Here is a 24,153-nt window from a genome sequence, read left to right on the forward strand (position 1 = left end):
AAGATATTCACACAAATAACATATGTAATGTTTTTTGTAAAACAGTTATCTTTGAATCAACTACTCATCGAGTGTATTGCTCTTTTTTTGGCAGATTTTAAATCAACAAAATAATTATCCATATAACATAATATGTAGGCCCTATAATCATTTCACCAAATTTGAATTATTAACATTTACATGCAAAATAACAGAGCCGTTATTAGAAATGTCTACTTGCTAACACTGTAAATAGTTTGAATGTTTCCATTTCATTTCCAATATTTTGGCACCATAGTAAACAGGTAAGCTGCAGAGTGCGTGGTCATTCGATTATTCTCAGAAATAACAATGAGGCTTCGAAAGATCCCATTGTACGCTGCAGTTTTAATCCTTATAGCTTTTGCTGTGGTTGCTGTAAAGCTCATGATCTTCTTGTCACAAACTCATTCTGTGTCGTAGATCTAAAACAGATCCAGTAGATGCTCTGGGTTAATCCCGCACTGTGGTAATGAGACTGTAAATCTGTGTTTGTGTGACAGAGAGAGAGAACTGTCCGTCAGATGTCAGGAGACGATGAGGCCACCATGATGCTCAGAGTCTGGTGGCTCCTGACAATCTAACATTAGAAGCTTCTTACAGTACGGCGTCTAAATCACCTTCTTTATCTTTTGTCACTGAGCGCATTTTATACGCGCTTCGTGTTTACGACATGTTTGTGTTTGTACGTTGCTATCCAAGTGTGTGTGTGTGTGGCACAGGAAAGGGTGTGACGGGAATGCTGTTGTTCAGACAGGGTATAGACATTGCTCGGAGACCCCGGAAACTGCTCTGGGATGTGGTAAAAACACCCCTATCAACGCCAGAGTCTACCCCCAGCCACCACAACAAACACCCAACCATATGGAGGTCTGTCGGGATGCCACCCAGTGCCATGGTGTTGGCGTCAACTACAGTGCTACCGACAGTCTGAGGGCATCAGAAGAGCATAGGCACAGTGCGGAATTAAATCAACAGCAACAGAGAAAACCACATAAGAGCACGTTGTCTTTTTGCGGAAGAAACGGCGCTTGTTACCACAGTATTGTCTGAAACCATAACATCAGTGTTTTGAATTCAGAGGTAAATGAAAGACCCCAATTATGTTGTGCAAGTGATGTGGAAAAGAATTAGATGGGGAAGAAGTCTTTGAATGTTTAGAGGGCTGTTTCGTCTAATTACGTAGACCAGGACAGACCCCCATACTCTAATATGTCCTACTATGGATTCATAAAAATGTCCATCTACTGTAGTCTTTTACGAAATCCTGTCGATAACACTGTGGTTTGTTACATTTAAAGAACAGAAAAGGGAAAATCCTGCTTCAGGGATAGACTTCAGTGATTAAAATCAGCCAGAAATGGACAGACTAGAATAGGCACAATGACATCTCCCATGCCTGATAGGAACTTGAGCTAGATACAGGAAGAAACAGATCAGAGATGCAGTTATTTTTGAAATCACAAAAGGAGTGATGCTGGCTGGAAGAAATGAGGTGATTGGGGTGCATAAGATATGAGAGGAATCAGGGAAAGAGATGTGTGTAGTCAAAGAGCAGGAAACAGAGGTGGAGCCAGATAGACGGGGAGACGGAAGAGGTGGAGGGGATCTGTCTATAAGCGCAGTGATGCGGCACAGAGTGTACTGGTGATGACTCAGCTGGCTCTCCATATAGCTACCAATCACTCTCCTCCGTGCCCCCTCCCTTCTCCCTTCTCCCTCTCTCCTCTACTCCCATTCTCTGACTCTCTTAAAAACTACAGATCTAATTGGTTGATGATTACTTACCACAGTGGCTCTCGGATTATGACAAATCGCTGGCTGAGCTTTCACCTCGTTTTCTGACGTCGATCGTCTGTGCGTCCCTTTGATTGATAAAGCTGTGAATGTGGTGTAGTCCGGGCCTACTCTAAAAAGGCCTTTCCCAGAGGCAGGGGCACACCTGATACAGATGTTTATTTCTACTGTTAAACCTTGTAATTTGATTGTTTAAACTTATCTTTGCTAGCTAAATATGCTTTATTATCTTGAAGTCTTGGGTGTATGGAAAAACATGCATCTATTTCAACCAATGCTTCTTGCTAAACCTTGAAAACGCAGTGCTTAAATATTATTACAAGCCATTTGTCATGTTTTATATCTATATTTCTGCCTTGTAAATGCTCAAAACACATTTGTTTATTCTAAGATAGTTGATATTAAAATATATCCTTTAATTTTGAGCGTTGTTTTCGAGACATCTTATAATTACAAGATGGCAGAGGCAGTGTTCAGAGATTCTAGCCTGATTTCTTTCTTCTATGCATGTAAACGTAGTCGCTCTCTTCCCCCATTTCCGCTCTCACGCTATCTTTTCACTACTCTCGGCACGTCTCACCTCCGTCTGTCTCCGTCTCCGTCCCTCTCCTCCTCTAACATCTCCAGCCTCTGCTCCGTATCTGGCTCCACCTCCTCTCTTTTCTCTGAGCACAGTGTGGAATGCGGTGTTAAGTATCGTCCTTCCATGCAACTGTGATACTTCCTCCTCTGCTGGCCTCGCTGTGCGCTCACCTTACCTGCTCCGGCTCCATTCAGTCTCGCCTCCACAATCAGCCCCAGAGCCCCCCCACCCCCACCCCACCCCACCCGATCCTCCTCACATCCATCCCTCTCTTCTTTACTCCCCTCATCCACTGGCTTTGGGTAAACACACAGGCTTAACATTTTGGCCCTGCTTTTCTTGGGGAGGCATGTATGCAACAGTGACATGAGGAAGGATATTGTGAGAGTATACCAAAGTGTAAAAAGCATCTCGCACTTGGACGTTCAGAATGAAATGTAGACCTGTGTACACCCTCTATGACACGCGTATCGCATATCATCAGCAACCTCTCGTACAGCTGCGACGTATCAACCTCTTAAAGTGTGCACGTTGACTGTTGTCCGAAACAACGAGGAACGTTGCCATCTGCTTTTCACTACACCAGTATTGGTTTTTGACCGGTATCCTCTGACCAGGCATTTGCACTGCGAAGATGCAAAGTGTAGCGCTCGGGTCATTGAGCTTTTCATCACACCAGCTCCTGTGCTCACGCATTCTCTCACGCAAATTACCATGCGCACGCTCACACATTCACACCCTACAAGCCACCTCTCGTGCACGTCTGTAAAAAAAACCTCAAAGACTGTAATGGCCGTCTCTCATTTCATTGAATCTGCCTAGAGGAAGGCCGGGCGGCGGCCCAGTAGCCCTGATTAATAATAGGCTTTGGAAACACAGTCTCTCCACGCCACACACTTGGGCAGCCTGGCTCCAAAACATTCTCCCCCCCCCCCTCCCCTTATTCAGCCACCACCACTGCTTTCCAACTTTATCATCATCTGTAATGAGAACCCCACCATTTAGAATGTGTTTTACAAATTATCCAAAGGAGTATGTGAAATTATTGGGTTTAGAATGATTTTTCTTCTCTATTTTTAGACACCCTTGAGTTATGTGCAGTTCCAGATGCAAGCCTCAATCTCTTTCTCTCTCTTCTCTTACTCATGTCGATGTGGAGTAATTGAATGAGACACATTTAAACAACTTAGGTTGGGGAGTATGATGAAGGATTTACATGTGTGTTCCCCATTGAGTTTCATCATTAAACCTTTGAAATGATGCAACTGCCAGACTGCATACTAACTCAGGCTTGACAAAAATAGTACTAATAAGCCTTGTTTCAATCTGACACCGTGTGTTTTATCAGGTGGTGCTGGAGTGTGTCCTGCAGAAAGACGTAATATACAACAAGGTCAACCCCATCTTCCACCACTGGAGGATCAACAACAAGAAGTTTGGACTGACTTTCCAGAGCCCTGCTGACGCTCGTGCTTTTGACCGGGGCATACGTCGGGCCATTGAGGACATCAACCAAGGTGTGTGTGTGTGTGCGGTTGTGTGTTAGCAGATTGTCAATGGTCCATGCGTGTGTTTTCGGATTTCAAAAACCAAACACCAGATTTGTTTGGAATTCCCTCTCAGAGGCTGCACTATTCTATGTGTGTTGGCAGCCATCCAATGCGTGTAAAGTGATACGGGTGTATGTGTATGAACATGGCATGCATCTGTAAGCGGGTGTCTGCAGCCTGTTTGTCATTGGCTTGTAATGGCTGACCTAGCATCTGTTCCACGAGAGATGCATAGCGTTGATTAGCGTTGATGACTTCCCCCACTGATACCTGCTCATTCACCCAAGCATGACCCCTCCTGCGGTATCTTATCAGTGCCAGCTGCCCAGATAAAGTCCCCACTTCCTGTAGAGACTGGCAGGGCAACACAGTGGGTGATATGGGACAGGGGGGAGAGTTGGTAAGAAAGAGGGAGGGGGGGGAGGACTTGGGACACTGAATGGGTGGCAACCTGAGATAATGGCAGAAGAAACTTGACCAGGTTAGGCTTGTGTTCTGTTTGAGCTAATGTTTGATTAAAAAAGTTTTGCTCTACTTTCCACAATTTTCTACTTTTTCTACTTTTTATTTTTGAGCTAAACTAGATATAACACTTGGTCTCTGAGTTTACTTAGCAACTTTGGGTCCTGATAAGCAATATTTTTTAGTACAGTGCCAGAGGTTGCAAAGTCATCCAATTAGCAAGAGAATCGCCAGCTCAGCAATCTGCCACCCAGCCCTGTGTTACATAAGAGGCTGGCTGACTGGAGAGCTATAATCTCCTTTACCCTGTAGACCTGGGAACCCTGGGGAGCGTAGAGGAGGTACAGCAAAACATCGTAAAAGCTTATCAGCACCAGGCATCAGTCGCCTCTTGCCCACAAGCGTTTATCTGAGATTTGTACTTCCTGGGCACAAGTCCACACACAGTCTAGGTAACAGGTAAGCATGGGGAACAGCTGAGTGGCTGGCTTTGCAAAAGGCAATGATCAATCCAAAACACTACAATAATGAGAAGATGACAGTGTCATATCGAAGGTCAGGGCTGCTTGGTTGGTGTGAGCGCTAGTTTACTGTTTTACTTAATTTGATATATCAGTAGGTTTACAGGAAACAATGTTTGCTGGTCAATAAATGATGTTTAAAATCAAAGATCCCACAATTAGTACTTCCATTACACAACATAACATGTCTCCTTTGGGTCGAAAATCTCTAATAGCTGGTCAGCGTGATCAAACACATCCCTCACCTCACCAAGAGTCTGTGTCTGTCTGCTTGTAAATGCTTCAACTCTTCCCTGTGAATGTCAGCTTCGGCAGGTGATGCTGATTTGTTGTCTAGATCTCTTGAGATTTGTCAGATATCATAGAGAGATATTCTTCTCTCTCTCTCTTTCTGATTCTGCTCCTCTAAGAGCTTAGACTATCGCTCTCGATATATCTCTCCTATATCTCTATCTATCTCTCTCTCTCTCTCATCTCTCTCTCTCTCTCTCTCTCTCTCTCCTCCTCTCTCTTCCTCTGCTGTACTCTCCTCCCCTCCGCCTCTCCTTTCTCTTCATGGGGCATCTTCTGTATTCTACCAGTGTTGTGTAATGCCTCTCTTCAGCTCAGGCAGGTTCTTCTGTATTCCTGTTGCATCGCGGTGCTGCTGGACTGCTGCATGAATGTGTGTGTGTGTGTCGGGGGGGTGGTGTAAGAGAGACAGAGAGAGAATATGTTTTGCCTGTGTGTATGTGTGTGCACGTGTGTGTATCAGTCTTGCAGTCCTCTGTTGCCATGGCAACGCTGGGCACATGGCTCAGGCAGCTTCGCGGCCCAGCACTGCCAGAGTCGTGCTGCAGGAAGCCTCTTTCTCTCTGTAGTGCAGAAATGCATACAGACACACCAACACCTTTCTCATGTGAATCAGAGACGCACACAGACAGACAGACTGATGGACATGGGTCTGACACCAGCCCAGTGAATTATTCTGTCCTCTGTCTCGCTGTATTCCTCTCCTGCCTGAATGCAGCAGACAGGCCAATGCTCGGTCCTTCAAATGAGGCCGCAGCGATCCTAATTAAGTGAACCTAAGTTCTAAACAGAACCTCTTAGAGCCCCAGGTACGCTTTTTCCTTTATCCCAGTGGAAAATGTTTAATCCCTCTTTTTTGCAACATTGCCAAGGCCATGGCCTCAACCATCTTCTCTTCTATTTAGTTTATTTAACAGTGTTTTCTTTTATCATGATAGTCGAATGCAGGGTTTGCTTTATTGTTGTGTGTTTACTAGGGCTTGGTAAAACCACAATACTACTCTGAATATCAGTACCTGTAAAGTGATAATTACAGTAAATAGTACTTCATTCACTAAATCATACTGACCTCAACTTATATCCTTTGCACTAGTAGTTTTGCAGAAATTGTATATTTTTTATCAGAATATTCTGTTAAATTTGTATAGCAGTTAAGTTAATGTGAAACTCAAATATCGAAAATGGTTAGGAGCCGTGTGTGGCTAAAAGTTTTTATTTATGTTATTGGGGCTCTAAATTTGAAAATGTCCCCATGCTTTAAAAGTAGAAAAGTGTTTAAAAAACCAACCGATTATTTAAAAAATATCAGCAGCATTAGTGTCTTTCCTTCGGTTACACCCTCCACAGTTTCATTCTCTGTGGTAATGAAAATCTGTAACATGGTCGGCCTGATACCTGAAACATAAGCTCTGACTCCAGCATTGGTGGAAGAGGTGTTTTGGATGCGGAAATGGCACATGGGGGGTTTGAAGCCGAGGTCGGGGTTACATTATTCTAGACATGCATATTTCATTAACTTCTGTGTGCCCCACTGACACAAAGCAGCTTTCATTTCCCCATAAGGCCACAGTCAGAGGAAAGCAGAAGTCTTGTCATTTTCTGGCCTGACAAGAATTAGCAATGTAAATCTGTTCACTCAAATATGCTTTGTTGAGGAGTCTGCGTCCATTGAGAGTGGAATGGATTTGACAATATAATTAATAGAAAACATAGCTAAGCTTGGAAAATGGTACAAGTAGACATGACTGCTACACCATACTGTTCCTTGTGTTTTTGCCCCCTACTGGTTGAGTTCCAAAAACAAGTCTTTCCTTGAATTTATCAAACATGTAGCCATCTGAGATGCTAGAAAATTGGTGCTATGTGTACTTACAGACTTGTCCAAAACTCCTAATGCTACATGTCATTAATAACATTGGCGGCTGACTGTGTGAGGATGTTTTAATCAAGGTACATGCTCATTTAAATGTTGAGCTGTTAGTACTTTCCTTTTGTTAGCGTTTTGTTGCTCATATGACCGTAACAGTTCCTCTGTTGTTGTTTTTTAAGCATATCAAATGATGACAGGCCACTCATCTTTTTCCACTTTGTGTTTTTCCTTCAGGATTTCGGCCGTTTGGGGAAGGGGATATTCCTGAGGATGGACTGCCGGTAAGTGTGATATAAAGCTGAGAGGCTAAAAGATTGACTATAAAGAATATATTTTATCTTGAAATCACATGCATTTGTTCCTGGCTGAGTTTGAAGAGCTGTGGTTGTTTTTAAGCAAAAATGTTCATGTTTTTTTTTTTTTCACTGTAAAACCCATTCACAAAAAAAGGAGACATTTAACTCTATAAAGTATCCTTTTGTTGTGGAATGGTAAATGGATCATAGGATGTTAAAGTGCACCTACTGAAGGTTTTTAAAGTTGGATTTATTACTCAACGTTCCCTCACTATTAAAAAAACGAAGGCAGGTCATAGCTCGAACTTGAGCCAAGCCATATGTTTGAGCCCTGATGCGTCCCACCCAGGCGCTGACACCTGCCTTTGTTTTCTAACAGTTGTTCTTGGAGATTTACAGGTGTTTAACCAGTGCCAAGCAGACCTTGAGGTGGAGCTGGGTGTTGGCCAGCGAATGTGCTAGGACAGGCTTAGTTGTCTCTATCAATCTAACTTGGTAGCTGTCACTCTTGTTAGAATTGATGCCGAAATAATAACTATTGCCTCAGGAGCTGTTTGTTCTAAAGCAGCTTGGCAAGACTGCTCTGTGATTTCCCTGTCCTCCAAACTGAATCTATTTCTTTTGTTGACAGGACTTTTGAGAGCATTATGTTAAGAGTTGTTTATATTTCCTGGCATGTGGCGATGTATTGACAGGTCGACATGTGTGGTTGAGATAGCGGTGTTCTCTTTAGTAGGTATATAGTTCAAGTCTACTCCACCCATGTTCATTTGGTTTAGATATCGGATCTGTTAGGGAACGTCAGTCACCTGTTCTGCTTCTGATTGTAAAGTAGGTGAAAAGACACCATCCATCGTGGAAGGAATGGCAGATCTTTTCATGCACACGTAAACTGAGTGACAATAAACACACAATAGTCCTGCAATACTTGAAACTAACTATGAATTACTGCTGACACTGTTTTTAAGAGATTTTCATTCAACAAAGGTCATTAATTATCTTAAAAACTTGATAAAGAATGAGTCGACACACAGATAACTTTATTATTAACAGTATTTATTGCAGTTATGTGGCATTGCATTACAATTCAATGTGTTGCTGATTGATGTAAAATGCCCCTCAAGTTCAACAAGCTTGAACCAGAACTTTGACATCACACTGCACCCCCCATAACGTAGTTTTGAGCATTAGTCAGAGGATGTCATCACCTTTGACCTGCCTAGTGTCTCACATCCTGTACGATGTAGGAGAAGGAGGGAGAGCTGCGTTCCTGTTCCTGTGGCGAAGTTCCTCTTTAAGGAATCCGCCTGAACATACAGGAAATCCAATGGCACCACTGTTGCTAGGCAGCAGGGGCTGGGGGGGGGGGGGGGGTTCAGCGGGAGGGGGGATAGAAGGGGGTGTTCACAAGGTTCAGTGAGTGAGCCACCGAGGGTGTCACCATGGTGATTTGGCATCCGAATGTTGCGGTCGGAGACCTGGGCTACAGAGAAAGAGAAGTGAACCAGTGGCTGCAGCCAGAGAGCTAGCACATACCAGCACTCAACAAGGTGTGCTGCTCTACGCTCCATCATAAAGTTATACCACTGTTCACAAAGATCACCTGATAAACAACAGCATACTGGGTTGGAGAGGATTTTGGTGGATGGTAGAGAAAAAAGTAGTAGAAAATTCTTTGTTCTGGTCTTTAGTTTGTGTTATTTGCGGCCCCCTTTAGATCATTCCTGTCTTGACCTTGTTGAGAACGGACAGCGTTTCATCAGCATCGGAGGTCACCATCAAGCCTTGTTTATTCCTTTGATTAGATTCAGACATCTCTAAAAAAAAAAGAATCGCTTGTCCTTAGAATTTTCTGGAATCCATCATAGCCTTGCATTGCTAGAAGCGTTTGACTTGTGTGTGTGTGAGAGCAGGCTTGTTTGTGCATGTGTGTGAATTGTGTGTGTGAGTGTGTTAATGTACATGCGTTGAAGATGGTCGTCCTCCGCCCACATCCTGCCCACCGAGGCTCAGCACCCACTTGTATGCCCTTCACAAGCTTACCACATTCTTCCTCTCACTCAGAAACACACAACACACGCACTATATGCACATCCAACATATTTTACCCATTAAAAAAAACCTAGTTGCACAACACCCTACTCAGCTGTGATGACCCACTGCCAGGAATTATTCCGTACCACCACAGTCCTTCCGCTAGTACAAAGAAAAAATTGTATTTTTTTTTCGAATGCCACAGGAAAACATCCGCATCTAATTTAGCGCTGGCAGGAAGTTTTCTCTTATCAGTTTAGTACACAGAGGTTTTGTTGGCCAGTTGACTTTTACAGCCTCACTCACAGACCAGAAACGTTTCAAATAGAGCTCTGTGAAGCACCTGTAGCCAGGAAATAGATATGTTTAAAGGAATAGTTTGACATCTTTGGAAATGTGTTGATACACTTTTCTTTGTACTTCATTTAAGTTAGATACGTTTAATACCACTCTCACATGCATCTGTAAAATGTGAAGCTTTACAGTAGGCTGCAATGTTAGCTTAGCATAAAGACCGGAACTTTTCCCATTGTAACAATATGTGATGCCCTTCCATCCCCTTCAGAAGATAGCTAATTAACAATGGTATATCACTTTATTTTAATTGGTACAAAACCTGAAGCATTAAAATGACATGCAGTGGTTTTATGGTTGGGGCAAAGAAACCACAACCAACACTTTAAAATAATTAAATAAACAAGATGTAACATGTTGATATGTGAGTTTTAAAGATGCTAGTAAGCAGGTTTTGTTACATTAGGATCCAATTGTTATGCTAAGCTAAGCTAACCAGCTGCTGGCTGAAGCTTCACATCAAACCTACAAAGTCTTGTTGTCAAACTCTCTGCAACAAAGTTGATGGGGTGTATCCTCGAGCTGTGCTATACTTCTTTGTTTTGAAGGTAACAAGATGATGGCCGATCCCTATTTTTAGAGTGTGATAAACACATATTTAAAGAAGTACACCATTAAGTGTTTGTGATCAACCACCAGAGCACGCACATCCTCTTTCCTCAGTGTGATTCAGAGATCTAGCATGTTCTGTAGTTTCCAGTACATGGACCCCAGCCCTCCCTGTCCCGAGCCCCTCTGCCTTTGAGGGCGGAAGTGCACGGACCCCTGATGTTGGTGTGCAGCCAGGTTGCCCCGGGCTCCCAGCACCTCCATCCCCTCCTCTCCCCTCCTCTCCTCTCCTCCCTCACCCAGCCACATCTCTAGGGTCAGCTCAGCTCCAGATTGGCCCCCACGCATGCCTTTGAATGGTGGGGCTTAGGCAAGCGCTTTAAAAGGAAGCCCAAGTCTGTTTCCCATTTCACCCCCCCACCCCTCGCTCCTTTCTTTCTTTCTCCCACATACACACACAGCTGTCATCTGGCTTTTTAAGTTCTGTGCTGCATTTCTCCAGCTGGAGCTGGTTTATGACATTCCCTCGGCAGACTCTTTGGCCTCTCGCTCTCTCTCTTTCTCCCTCTCTCTCTCTCTCACACACACAAATACAACACAAAGTCATTTTTTCCTGTTCTGTTCTTTCTCTTCTCTCCCTCCACTGTCTCCTATTCCTCACATTCCCCTGCAGACGCTGTGGATGTGCGTTACACCACTTGGTATGTTTGGAGGCAAAGAGGGAGCAAAGTCACACACATACACACACCATGTGTTAGCAGTCTAGGGGGGGGGGGAGTGCAAGCAGAGGAGAGGGAGGGGGGAAAAAAGAAGAGAAAGAGAGGGAAAAAAAAGAAGTCAAAGGAAGCATCTCTTAGCAACCACAGGACAGTAATTACTGTAGCAGCAGCTGGGAGCAAACCAGATTTCCGCTGTGCGTTAAAGCACTGGCGTGGGCTACTTTACACACGGCACTGACTAACCAGAGCCAGCAGCCTCCTCCACACGCAGAGCAGAGAGAGGGAGAGGGTGGGAGAAGGAGAAGAGAGGAGGACTAACCCTGCCTTGATGAGGTCGGGGTGTGTGTGGGAAAAGAGGGACAGCTAGCCAGTGTGTACAAGGCTTGAATATGGTTGGATCGAACTGGTACGTGTGGAGATATGCCTCGACGTGTGTCCATGTGCGAAGAGATATAGACCCTTGAATACCCTTTATTTCGCAGTTTAGTTGGACAGTTTCTATCTATGAAAGACTGCACTGAGAAATAAGGAACAACTTGTGATTCTAATCATGCCTAATTCAGTTTATCTCCAAGTGATCTGCATATGTAACTGGGAATTATACAGATGGTTGTCCTGAAATAATGCTGGACATGAAATATCATCACACAGCTCTTCATGTAATAACTGACAATCCTCCCCCATCTCTCATCACCCCTGCACGCATGAATCATGAATAGCCATCACTTTTGATGTTGTTGCCATGAGTACGGAAGTGTTGGACCACTTCTATTGGATCTATAACTATGTATTACTAGAAATATGTTTATTCTTTTGCTGTGTTCATATTTCTAATGTCAACTGTGGCATTCACGAGATGTTATTTATAGACTTCTCTTTCCGATTGATGTCAACATTGAGCTTCTCTCGTGTAATTGCGAGATAGTTTGGCATGAGGTGTAAGAAATATTCGCTCAGCCTCACATGGCTTCCAACATTTCTCTTTTTCATCGCATAATTCAAGCGCCTCTTTTTTTAGGCCAGTGTTTGTAGATTTTGCATCAGTTAAAATGTTTGTGGGAACACATGCAAGGCTGATGGGAACTCGGAGTTCTTAACAGAAGGGCCTTGAGTCATCACAGCACTCTCATTTGGCCAAGCGTGGGCGCAGGAGGCCCTCTGGTGGTTACAAGTGGAACACACAGCCTACACACCCCGAGTCAAAACAGCTGTGGTCCAGAAATCCATTTGTGCTCGAGGCAATTTAATGGTAACACAGAATGTGAGAATAATGCATTTTAAGGGGTTTGAACTAACATTTATTATGAGCTAAGTATTCAATTTCTGTCTCTTTTCTTCATGCATCCTTATAAGCGGAAATATGAGATGTGTGTTTCAGGTATTTTTCAATAGAATTTTCTCCATTTACTAATATGATTTGTTTCTGATATTTCTGCAGGTGTGTGATGAGCCTCCCTCCTTATGCACCCCAATGAAAGAGCCTTTCTCTCCCCTGAACAACGTCGTCTCCACCGAGCCCTTCAGGGGCTGCTACGTCCGCGCCCAACCCTTCGACGAGTTCAACTCCAGCAACCGCCGCTACCTGCCTCCCCAGGTCTGCTTCTGCCCAGCACAAACTCACCCATCTGCAAAAGTTTGTAAAAATTACATAAAATTGCAACATTTTGGATCTTTAAGAGGAAGATTAAAGCTTGTGAGATTCTATGAATGAAGTATTTCTCATATTCACTTCCCATTCTTGTTTTATAATCCCACTAATTCCCCATTTCTCCTCTCATCAAGGTCTCCTTCAAGTCAACTCGTCATGTCAGTTTTCACATGGACGAAGAGGAGATTGTTCGCATCAACCCACGCAAAGACGTGCTCATCCGCGGCTATGAGGACTACCGCCACCCTGTTATGTGGAAACAGGAGTCCGACCGCGAGGACATGGACTTCCCCACCGCCTTCCACAAACTAGACAGTAAGAAGTGCGAGTATCTCTTCCCCGATGGGCCGTGTGGGGACCCCCACTCTGGCCCCGGCATGGGCATTGGAACAGGTATGGGTCTGGGTCTTGGCAAGGACACAGCCATCAAGACCCAGCCCTCGCCCCTGCTCAAGTCTAAAAAGGGCCGGCGGCGGCGAGAGGACGGAGAGCGTTCGCGCTGCATCTACTGTCGGGAAATGTTCAACCACGAAGACAACTGGCGGGGGCAGTGCCAGGACGCCCCCGACCCCATCAAGCAGTGCATCTACAAAGTCAGCTGCATGCTCTGCGCCGAGAGCATGCTGTACCACTGCATGTCCGACTCCGAGGGGGACTTCTCAGACCCCTGCTCATGTGACACGTCCGACGAGCAGTTCTGCCTGCGCTGGCTGGCCCTGGTGGCGCTGTCCTTCATCGCGCCCTGCATGTGCTGCTACCTGCCCCTGCGCGCCTGCCACCACTGTGGGGAGGCCTGCCGCTGCTGCGGGGGAAAGCACAAGGCGGCGGGGTGACCCCACAACGTACTCTGGGACATCCTCAAAGCTAGCTAACACAGGAAGTGGATAAATGCGGAAAAATAAAAAAGCCGGCATCCTTTTTTCATTCCCCTCTCAGACGGGGTGATGTTGTTGATCCCCAGCTCTGAGGGCTTTTGGAGATTTCAGTTTGTGTTTGTCGCCGACAAGCAGCGGTGGAGGACAAACCAAATGCTTTGTGGGAGCTCTGAGCATCAAGCTATGTTCAGGAGCTTAAACTGAGGAGAGGAGCAGCAGGCAACGTCAAGATTAATAGACTTGGAGATGTTACTAAACACACACACATACACACACACACACACACACACACACACACATACACATACACATACACATACACACACACAAACCTATCTCTCACATTCACACTCATGCATTGACAAAGCCAGGCCACAAATGTCAGGACTCTACTGCAAGAAATGTGTAACTTTATGAAGGAAAAATTGTCTTTTGTACAGAGAGCAAACAACTTAACGACGAAAAAAGAAAACAAAACTATTCTGCGTTTCAGAAAAAATACTTGCTGTTTGAGTATGCTAAAAGGGATATGTTCTTGCTTTTTTGTGAATTTACAGTTGGGTAACAGTGGCCTTTCCTTCATGGCTTAAGCATTTGCTGACAATGTAATTACTAGACAGAGAAAAGTGCACTAGAAATGGTTTTCCCCCCCCTGAGTAAAGGTAACCCCCTCAAGTTCTTGTGGTACATTAACCACCTTTTGTAGTGTAATTTTAACATTTAAGAGATGTTTCTGTGGTGGATGTATGGCCAATTCCTTGTTTTCCTTTCCATCGAATGTTGAACAAATTCAGAAGGTGACAGCTTGTGTCTGAAGGTGCAGCTTGGTATTGCTTTTGACATGAATTATAAGATGTTAAAAACGATTACCTTGCCTTCCCGAGGTGATTTAGACTATTTGATTGCATTCCAAAAAAAAAGGGATCGATTCCATGATTAGAAGGGATAAAATGGTAATGACTTTACCATGCAGAGTTCCCCGAAATAGTTTTTTCCACATCATTTAAATAGCATTAAAACATCTTGAACCGTTTAAATTTTGAAGCCACGATTTGATTTACTCCAATGAATTCCAGTTTTAGTCCAGTTATTTACTGCTGTTGTGAAATTGGTGTTTTTATTTCTTACTTGTTATTTTCCTGCTCATTTTATAATTATTTTTTAAACAAAGGCTGAAATGTTGCTCAACCAGCAAGTTTTGTTTCGGTGAGTAAATGGGTTACAGTGCTCCTTGGTTTAATGATGAGGCACTTAAATTAGGTTATTCTTTTATTGGGAATCCTTTTAGATTTTATAATTAGTCTGTACATATATTTGACTAATATAACATTTAATTTGCCATTGGGAATACTCCTCCTGAAAGCACTGCTCTCCAAGCTTTGGTTGCAGCACCCTCTCCAAATGTCCATGTTTGTCCCATGAATCCGTTTTTTTTGTTTTCTTTTCATTTCCCCGCACATCCTGTGTAAATGTAGAACTTCTTTGTTCCTCAAAAGTTCACTCCTTCCGTATGTCTTCATTTAACAGGATGAATGAATGCATTGCTTCAGGAATGCTGAGTATCTTAGCTATTAAACATACAAGTGTTATGTATGTGTGTATGTGTGTGTGTGTGTGTGTGTGTGTATGTGTGTGCATAGGTCTACATATGCACTGTTGATCTGGTGTCATGTCACCTCTGACTTTGTGATTAAGGCTTTGACTTGTAACCGCGTCCTGTTTCCTGAAGCGTCTATTTAACAAAGAGACGATCGAACTGTTAAAGGAAAAGTTTAACATCCTGGGAATTTCACTTATCTGCTTTCTTTACAGAGAAGATCAAAACTACTCACTATTGTAACTTTTGTTAAATTGGAGCTAGCTTAGCCTAGCGTACAACGGGGAAACGGATAGCCTGGCTCCATTACAATGTATTCAACTCTGCTTTATAGCACCTTAAAGTTAACCGATTAACAGGTTATATCATTTGTTTAATTAGTATAAACACGAAAGTGTAAAGATGACAATTTGGGGTTTTACTGCGGGTCATGTGTGGGACTATTTCTTGAACAGGCACTAGACTAAGTCCTGTTGTCACCATGAGGGTACTGTGCCTGGACAAAGAATAACTCGCCCAATTCTCTGTAAAACCTCAATTGGCCATTTTTCAAGTAAAAATATATATAATCTATTATTTAGTGAGCTTTAGCTGTGGCAGTAGGAGGATTTTGTCACAGTTACCTGTTAAGCTTCCCTATGCTAAGCGAAGCAGCTTCGTATTTAAAGACTACATATGAAAGTGGTATCAATCTTCTCACTGTCTCAACAAGAAAGCACAATTCCCAAAATGTCAAACTACATCTATAAGATCCTTTGGGAAACAGGAAGTCTAGTTGTGTTTGAATCCTATTTCCCGCCCAAAAGAGAAGAACATATTTCAATTGAACTGGCTTCCTCAACTAACTAAATGTTGACTCGAACTAGTCCTGAACAACGACAAACTCCCGACAGTTATAACAGTTCAGCCTGGATGTCCAGCTGCAATAACTGAAGAAATGATTCCTAACTAAGGCATTGGCATGTTTGAAATTAATGCTAATTGTGATTCACCGCAGTATTTAACAGCAGATTTGGCATGACATCCATGTTGCTAACAGATATGCATCTCCTCTCCCTCCTGGCTAAAATAATAGTAGTAATGGCACTTCAGATTACAGGAGAAACATATATTTTCCTAATTCCCCCCCCGACCGATGCTCCCTTTACTTTCTATGCAAACTTTCTAACGTGGGAAACACATTGACCTCTCTGCAGACTGAGTCAGTGACGGGATAGGACACTTTAACGCGATTATAGATGTAGACGACCGACCCCTGGTACCAAACTCCAAACAACCTGTAAATACTTAACACTATATTTAAGTTCTGATAATAATCCCAGCTTTTTTGTCTTTTACATTTGAAAGATAGAGCTGTATTTATCGTTGCTGTCAGCATATACCGTAGCTTCAATTGACAGCATTATGTACATAGGTCACCTTTTAGTATTATTTCACATTGAAAAGTAGAGGGCGTTTGTGATGGAAATGACTATTGAGCTTCTAATAGAGTTTCTCTATAGTTTTGTACGGTAGAAGGAAGGATAGTGCTAACACGGTACAGTAGTGGCAGTCCACTTGTTTCAAAAAAGTTTGATATATAAATATATATATACATACATACATATAAAGCTGCTAGATACAATCACTAATTTTATTGTGTTGACAGAGAAAATCAGCTATGAACGACTGTTAAACCCTAATTCTCCAACAGCATATAACCATGACAGTGAGTTTTTAAATGTTTGATTGCTCTGTGTGAGTGGACACTTGTGCATGTGTGTGGGTGCGCGAGTGTTACTATAAATGTGCGTTCTTGTGTGCCCACGAGTGTGTGTGTGTGTGTGTGTGTGTGTACTACGTGTGTGTGTTTCCAGTGTGCTGGCTGTGTGCGTGCGGGGTTGGTGTGTAACCAGATGTTTGGATGGTTGTCATATTCTCCCATTGTAATTGGATTGCCCTGCATTATTGCAAGCTGAACCAAGGTTTGATGAACCTGATTAAAACTTGCTGGCTGAGAAGCAAAAATGTAGGACGTGCATTTATACAAAGTGTAGAGAATGCTGAAATAACACTTCTCATTCTGCATTAACCAGCACAGTGCAACTTCCTGTCATGTACTGTATTATATATGCAACATGTGTCTGTCTGCTTTAATATATATATTTTTTGACCTGCATTATATAAGACTTCAGTTTTAACCACTTTGCTGCTAGTCTTTTATCCTCTTTCAATCTTGGAAATTGTGCATATCTTTGGGAATGCATACAAGTGTACATTCTTGACATTGTGTAGATTTAAAAAAAGAAAAAGCTATATAAACCTGTTTCTCTTCAGTGTATTGTTTTAAAAAGGTTACTTTTCACAGCAGTTGAGTGGTTATGTTTCAATTCTCCGATGCTTTGGTGCACTGATGATACTATATGTAAGCTTTTTTTCATCTTACAGCGCTTGATGTAACATTTATGTGATTAGTTCTAAATAGTGGAAGACATTTGTGTTTTGAAACTTGCAGTATAAATGGTACTACTCTTAACTATTCTGTAAACACTGCCTGTTTTCTTTTTTTCTTTCTTTCACTCTCTTTGTGCATATTTCTTTCCTGTGCATCTATTTGTTTCTTAATGCCATCGGCTTTCACATCCTGACAACCTCAAAAAAGTGCCTCACGTCCATCCTAGTTTCCATTTTATAATTTAACATCTCTCGTTCTGGTTCTATTGGTTTCTACACGTCTAGGTATTTCTTCTCATGGTTCGAGAATACCAAGTATATGATTTATAGTCCCAATAACTCATGTCATAGTTGTATTTTCTTTATACAGATGTAGCTCGTTACTTTTCATAAATATATAATGTAAATATGCATACATATGTTTGTAACTGTTTTTATGTTACATCATACACTTGTAATTTGACATATCAAATAACATTATCATAATAAAATGGTGAGTTTTAATCTTTTGCTGTGTAAGCTTCATTGCCTTTTTTGTATCAGTCATCCATGTTATATGAATACTAATGAGTTGTTTTGTGAAGATACACCAAGGTCAAGTGTACTGTGGTCAGAATATTTAAATAACCTTCTTCCTCTTTTGAAAAAACATGAAGATCAACTATCAAGACTGAAATCTCCGGTCGACTTCTGCATTTGAAATGCTTATCGGTCTTAATGTCTGTAAAATCCAGACCGCTAAATTAACCAGAAGTAGAGCTGAAACCCTTTTCTCTATTCATAGAAGATGTAGCTTCAACATTTCCGGACAAACAATGTGTGTGTTTAGGTCAGTTGACCAACAATGGCATACATTATTTGGTTCCATGTTCTCTGTTTCTTAAAGGTCACATGACATGGCCATTTCTACTGATCATAATTCCATTGTTGAGGTCTACTAGAATAGATTTATATTGTTCAATGTTCCAAAATCACATTGGTTTCTCATTCAGCATCTCTGTATAGTATATGTACTCACTCTCTGTCCTAAACGGCTTGTTGGAGCTCCTGCCTCCCCCTCCCTATGAGCCCACTGTTTGGTCAGCTTGCCCACTCTCTTCTGATGAGTCCACCACCGTTACAGCGGAACATCAGTGATTATGTGTTACAATGGCGTTTGTTAGCAACCAGAAAATAACACCAGTGATGACAAACAGATGAGAATGCTGCGTGGGGTCTGGGTGCCGTGTTGGCGGGACGTTGCGGGGCTCGCTGCTCCGCCCTTTGAGGCTCGAGGAGCGGACAGTGTGAGCTGGATTACTGGTGTTGTTTCCTGGTTGCTGCGTGGGGTCTGCGAGACACGAGGAACTCAGCCTGAGCTGTGTGTGTGTGTGTGTGTGTGGGGGGGGGGGGGGGGGGTAATAACCAGAAAAGCATGTCATGGGACCTTTAAGTCATTTCAAACCATATGTTAGACTGTTGGATTGTTACTCAGACAAAACGAGACGCCACTTTTGTTCTTAATAAAAAGTTGATTTCCATTTTTCTCTAATTTATAATAATTAATTGAATAAATATACATTGAAATAAATAACTGTTTGCTACTCCAAAGGCTTCAAGGAAGTGACAAGGTGGTATATGCCTGTGTTTATGTTTATAGATAATGTCATTTAAATTGGAGTAGAAATGCGTCTCATGGTCTAGTTGCGTTTTATAACAACATTTTAAGTACTTTATGACGCATATGGTAAATGAAGTTTTTGATTAACCTTGAATGACATTTTTAACAAAGATCTACAATGGTATTAGGCAGTACGTATGTTTACTCAAGTACCTAATTAGGCGTATGTTTACGTTTAAGTACCTAATTATGTAATAACATTTTATGAACTTTCCATTTTCTCTGACTTTATGCTTTTGCTATACTACATCAAACATTACATTTTGTGTTATTTTACTGCACTACATTTACTGTTTCTGTTACTTTGCAGATCAATGTTTTACATTAGAAAGTATTACAAATAAAGTAAATATCTCCAAAATCTAAACTTTTCAGGATTTCAGTTTTTTTGTAATTTAACAACAAAATACATTTAAGGCTGTTGTATTTTTAAGAATACAAGTGTCAACATATAAACCAGTATATCATTCTTAAAGCGTGTTACCAAAATATTTGACGACTCGAATCATTTTCTATTACATTTAATTGTTTATTTCCTACTCCCACGCCACTTCTATTACACGTTTTGATAAACAGATCCTTTATTGTGGAGAGTACACAGCTAGTATAGGGCGGAACCATTGCAGCGGAACCATAGATTGAAAGTCGCTGGTTTCCCTCCGGATCACGTCAGTAACCGGAACAGCAAAAAGGCATGAGAGGAGAGCGACGCAGAAATGAATGGGTGCAAAAACCTGGACATGTTGACAGTGTTATATCCGTAACGTCGTCATGTTTTCAGTAGTATAAAACATATCAAAAACACCTATGGATTTAACGATGGAGTGCGACATTTTGGACTCTTTGGAGGAGCTTGGGTAAGCTAATGTGCTGTTAGCATTTAGCATCAACACCGTTATGTTATCAGTCTGCGTGTTTACAAAAGGCAGAGTGGCTGTGAAAGCTATTTAGCAAGTTGTAGAGAACCTGGTTTAACCCTCCTGTCGTGTTCTGGTCAAATTGTAACTACTTTCATCAATTATAAATATTGTGTTATATTTTTTCTTTGCGTCAAGGCCTTATAATATCCTCCACATTAGGCATTTGAACATATACAATTATAAAGTTGCTGATTGCCACACTGTCAAAAATGACCGCAAAAGGAAATGAATGGGGTAACCCTAGTTTATGTTCATCCATCAGATAGTAAACACCCACAAATCAGCAAAATGTTCATTTTGGAATACATTTTGACTGTCTATTCTTTGTATATTCACTTCAGTTATTTGTTTAAACCAGTGGTCTGAGACATTGTTTTTTACAGCTTAAAATGCTGTGCTGATTAACGTTTTTTGTGTAAATGTAAGAGCAGTTAAAACAGACGAGAACACAAAAGTGAGGAGGGAGAAACGAACAGGACAGGAGGGTTAAACGATCTAGTTAATATGTGGTGATTTGACTCTCCTCTCTCTCCGTAGCTACGCCGGTCCTCTGCTGGAGGAGAAGGCGCTGCTCGGAGCCGCAGAGGGAGGCCTGTCCTCTCCGGAGTTTGTGGAGCTGTGCCGGTGGCTGGCCTCCAGCCTGAAGCCGCTGTGTAATCTGGAGGAGAGCATTATTTCCGGTCCAGGTTAGCTCACCTCCATTCACACCTGATTGTGATACTCAGAAGTCTTGTTTTCCTCTCAACCTGTTTCCTGTCTGCCTCCCTCTAGAAGACTTGGACAGCCTTCAGCTGGAGATGAGTGGTCTGCTCAAAGAGCTGCACTGTCCTTATGGAGATCTAGTTTCAGGGATTCTCAAAGGCAGTGTGCAGAATACAAAGGATCATCTCAAATGTCTCTGTATGTAATCACATCCTACTGCGTATTCCATTAATTGTTCTACAAGTTGTCTGCATGTTCAGTGAGTAACTGACATGCTTTGTGTGTCTTATGAAGTGTTTCTGAGCTCTGAGCTCCAGGCGGCTCAGATTGTGAGGAGCAAAGCAGACTCTCGTAAACAAGAAGAGGGTCCTGTTTGTGAGGAGCTCCTGGTCATCTGTGAGACACTGAACCTGCCGGGGCCCAGAGGACAGGACGCAGCAGTGGTTCTGTCTCAAATCCAAGACAAGGTGGGACTATCTAATATCATTTAAGTAGATTTATGTCAAAGCCACCAGCATTTCTCTGTTAGTCTTAAGTCCTCAAAGCTAGCAAAAATGGTGTCCCGAGTGCATGATGTTAACAAAGTGGTTTGAACATTGTTGTATATTCAAACCACTTCTCGCAGACTTGCATTGACTTCCTAACACATTTCATATTGATTTAAAAAAGTTTATTTGCAATGTTTAAGGCTTTAAATTGATCCATAAGTACTTTTTGCTTTCCATTTTCTCATAGGTCCTGTTTGCAATACTATCTACCCTTCAACTTGATCTTGTCTTTACCTAAACACTATTGTAAATTAAATGAACAATAGACTTGTGTGTATGACAGACCCTGTGTGTCATTATAGGTTGAAAAAGTACTTAAAGAACTTCCAGATGGCTCCATTGAAAACCCAGTACTAAAGAAATCTCTACACAGTGAACAATGGGTAAGTAGATATAATAATGAAATCGACCATGTTAAAAACGATTATTTATCTGTATATTAGTAGCTAGGTGGGTTTTATTGTTCAATGTAAAGGTGGGTTTATAATGTTGTTGTTTTTTTATCTCTGCAGGAGAAGTTGTACAACATTAACGCAGCTCTGTCTTCAGAGTACGAGTGTCGGCGCAGGATGCTGATCAAACGGCTGGACGTCACAGTTCAGTCCTTTGGGTGGTCGGACAGAGCCAAGGCATGTTTATATAAAACCTACACATCATAATGTTCTTTGTCCTCTTTCTCCATCACATGGGAATCTAAACTGATGACTATATGGGGAAGATGGTGATTCTTTATAGGGGACCTATCATGCAAAATGCACTTTTTGATGTCTTTTATACATAAATATTTGTCCCCGGTGTGTCAGGGAACTCGCAAAATGTCAGAAAATAAAACCCTCTCTCTTTTCCTCCGTACCCAAATCTCTAAAAACGGGGGTACAACGGACCTGATCCAGATTTGCATCCGATATGACGTAATATCAGAAATGTGGGCTGGCTTTACACCCACGGCCCTATCAGAAATAATGTGCGATGTCTTTTGGAAGTAATATGGTCTTTGTTTACATTAGCAAGCATCGCTAACACTCAGAGCTAACCTGTACTGGAGAGAGCCTGTGTAAGCAGGAAAAGTAACCCACCATTTAATCACAGCAGCATTTAGCTGTATCTCGTAGAATTCTGAGCAGGCACAAGCTCCCCCTCCTCTTTTTTATATGGGATATGAGGGATGTCTAAAATGCATGATCTGTTTGGTATTTTGAGCAAAAAACATCATAGACATGTTTTGTATAGATCTGAGACCCATAATATATGCCTAATGGCAAAGTAATGTGTGTTTAGCAGCTGATTTAACCCCATGTGTGTGCCTGTGGTTGTTAGGTAAGGGTGGACAGCATGGCGAGGGCCTACCAGCCCAGGAGACACTCTCTGAAGCCGCAGTCCATCGTGGACATGGCCCAGCTGCTGGCGGCCAGAGAGGACATCTGCAACGTGGTGAAGACCAGCAGCGGCTCCAGCACGCAGAAGACCAGCTGCGCTGTCAACAAGGTACAGAAGAACGGTTCCTTTCTTTCAACAAAATGCCATTCATTCGATGTTTCCCAACCATTTCTATGTCCACTTGTCCGCAGATTCTAATGGGGAGGGTCCCGGACAGAGGAGGACGTCCCTCAGAGATATCAGCCCCGGCTCCTGAGATGCCATCCTGGAAAAAAAGAGAAGATGGCGGACGCGGTGGTGGCTGGGGAGGCCGTGGTGGTGGAAGAGGAGGAGGCAGTTGGAGAGGAGGTGGAGGAGGTGGAGGAGGAGGTGGAAGGAACCAAGGAGGACATGGTGGACAAGGAGGAAAGAGAGGACGGTACCAGTATTAGTTTCGACCGACACTATCTTGTGTTTTTTTTTATATAAGTGATCAAAAAATCATATTGGACATGAACTGAACTCCATCGAGGAAGAAAAAGTAACAGTATTTCTACTTTTTCATTTGTGCTTAATTTTGCCTTTTTAATTTTCTCATCAGTGTTTGAGTAAAAATAACAGCAATCATTTTAGAATTTCTTTTGCACAGGAGCAAATGATTTAACAGCGGCATTGTGCCACAATTCTGTAACTGTGTCCCAAATCCATATTTCATACTGACTAAGGATGCTTCAGTGTGTATTGTGTTTAGACTGTACACGTAACTACATTTAACATATTTAAAGTATATGTACTGGAAAACATTTTTATTTTTGAGTGTTGATGGACCCTGTCCTCCCAAAATGCAATGAACTTAAGAAAAGGGTGAACTGTTCATAACTTTAAAACTAATAGCAGATGTTAGTCAAACAGCCCCAGTTAACCTAATTTATTATTATAATCTAGGGAAAACTATATCCAGTTCAGTAGGTGTATTTTCTTTTATCATATCTGCAAAAAAGGATACTATGGAAATCTGTTTATTGTATACATTTAGTTTGGAATTTGGGACATAGCTTACAATTCGACAGATATCAGAGGGAGGAACCACTGATGAGATGAACAAAGACACTACACATGTTTTTTTCTTGGCATAAAATAACACGCTACCCTTTTAATCATGTGTTATTGAAGTGATAAAGGGATTTAAGGATAGAGAACACATCTGTCTGAAATCACTGCTACCTGTTAGAAAACTGAGGATCAGAAGATTGGACTGATCAGCTCTCGCCTCATTTCCTTGAAGATTCTGTACCAGCTGTGATCTTTTCCACCTCTGAATTTATTTAATAAAGACCTCTTTCTAAAGTAAACTCTTATTTTTGATGCAA

At 42.1% G+C, this 24,153-nt stretch overlaps 2 protein-coding genes across 4 annotated transcripts in view; both read left to right on the plus strand.

Annotated features, from left to right (window-relative positions):
- spred1 (sprouty related EVH1 domain containing 1) overlaps window positions 1-18,107 on the plus strand; it is a 31,814-nt gene extending 13,707 nt beyond the window's left edge. For 2 of the 3 annotated variants that reach the window (XM_034141552.1, XM_034141474.1), the window contains exons 3-6: window positions 3,747-3,915; window positions 7,327-7,373; window positions 12,483-12,677; window positions 12,827-18,107. In XM_034141552.1, the coding sequence (XP_033997443.1) occupies window positions 3,747-3,915; window positions 7,327-7,373; window positions 12,483-12,677; window positions 12,827-13,525 (1,110 nt within the window). In that variant the 3' untranslated portion in view covers window positions 13,526-18,107. The remainder of the gene's footprint in view (window positions 1-3,746; window positions 3,916-7,326; window positions 7,374-12,482; window positions 12,678-12,826) is intronic. The other variant, XM_034141624.1, reaches the window with a different exon arrangement.
- Window positions 18,108-19,872: 1,765 nt separating this feature from the next.
- Window positions 19,873-23,410, plus strand: fam98b (family with sequence similarity 98 member B). Its single transcript, XM_034140830.1, has 8 exons — window positions 19,873-20,114; window positions 20,715-20,863; window positions 20,949-21,077; window positions 21,174-21,346; window positions 21,730-21,810; window positions 21,940-22,056; window positions 22,745-22,912; window positions 22,996-23,410. The coding sequence occupies exons 1-8, from the start codon at window positions 20,065-20,067 to the stop codon at window positions 23,233-23,235; spliced, it is 1,107 nt and encodes a 368-aa protein (XP_033996721.1). The 5' UTR covers window positions 19,873-20,064; the 3' UTR covers window positions 23,236-23,410.
- The last annotated feature ends 743 nt before the right edge of the window (window positions 23,411-24,153 follow it).

The sequence above is a fragment of the Trematomus bernacchii genome, unplaced genomic scaffold, assembly GCF_902827165.1.
Source record: "Trematomus bernacchii unplaced genomic scaffold, fTreBer1.1, whole genome shotgun sequence".
NCBI classification, from domain to species: domain Eukaryota; kingdom Metazoa; phylum Chordata; class Actinopteri; order Perciformes; family Nototheniidae; genus Trematomus; species Trematomus bernacchii.

What these genes read in the sequence shown, in the direction of transcription:
- fam98b (XM_034140830.1), top strand. Translation starts at nt 20,065, where the DNA reads ATGGATTTAACGATGGAGTGCGACATTTTGGACTCTTTGGAGGAGCTT. An exon ending in GGATCATCTCAAATGTCTCT is followed by an intron (nt 21,078 to 21,173) that starts GTATGTAATCAC and finishes TGTCTTATGAAG; the next exon opens with TGTTTCTGAGCTCTGAGCTC. An exon ending in CCAGCTGCGCTGTCAACAAG is followed by an intron (nt 22,913 to 22,995) that starts GTACAGAAGAAC and finishes ACTTGTCCGCAG; the next exon opens with ATTCTAATGGGGAGGGTCCC.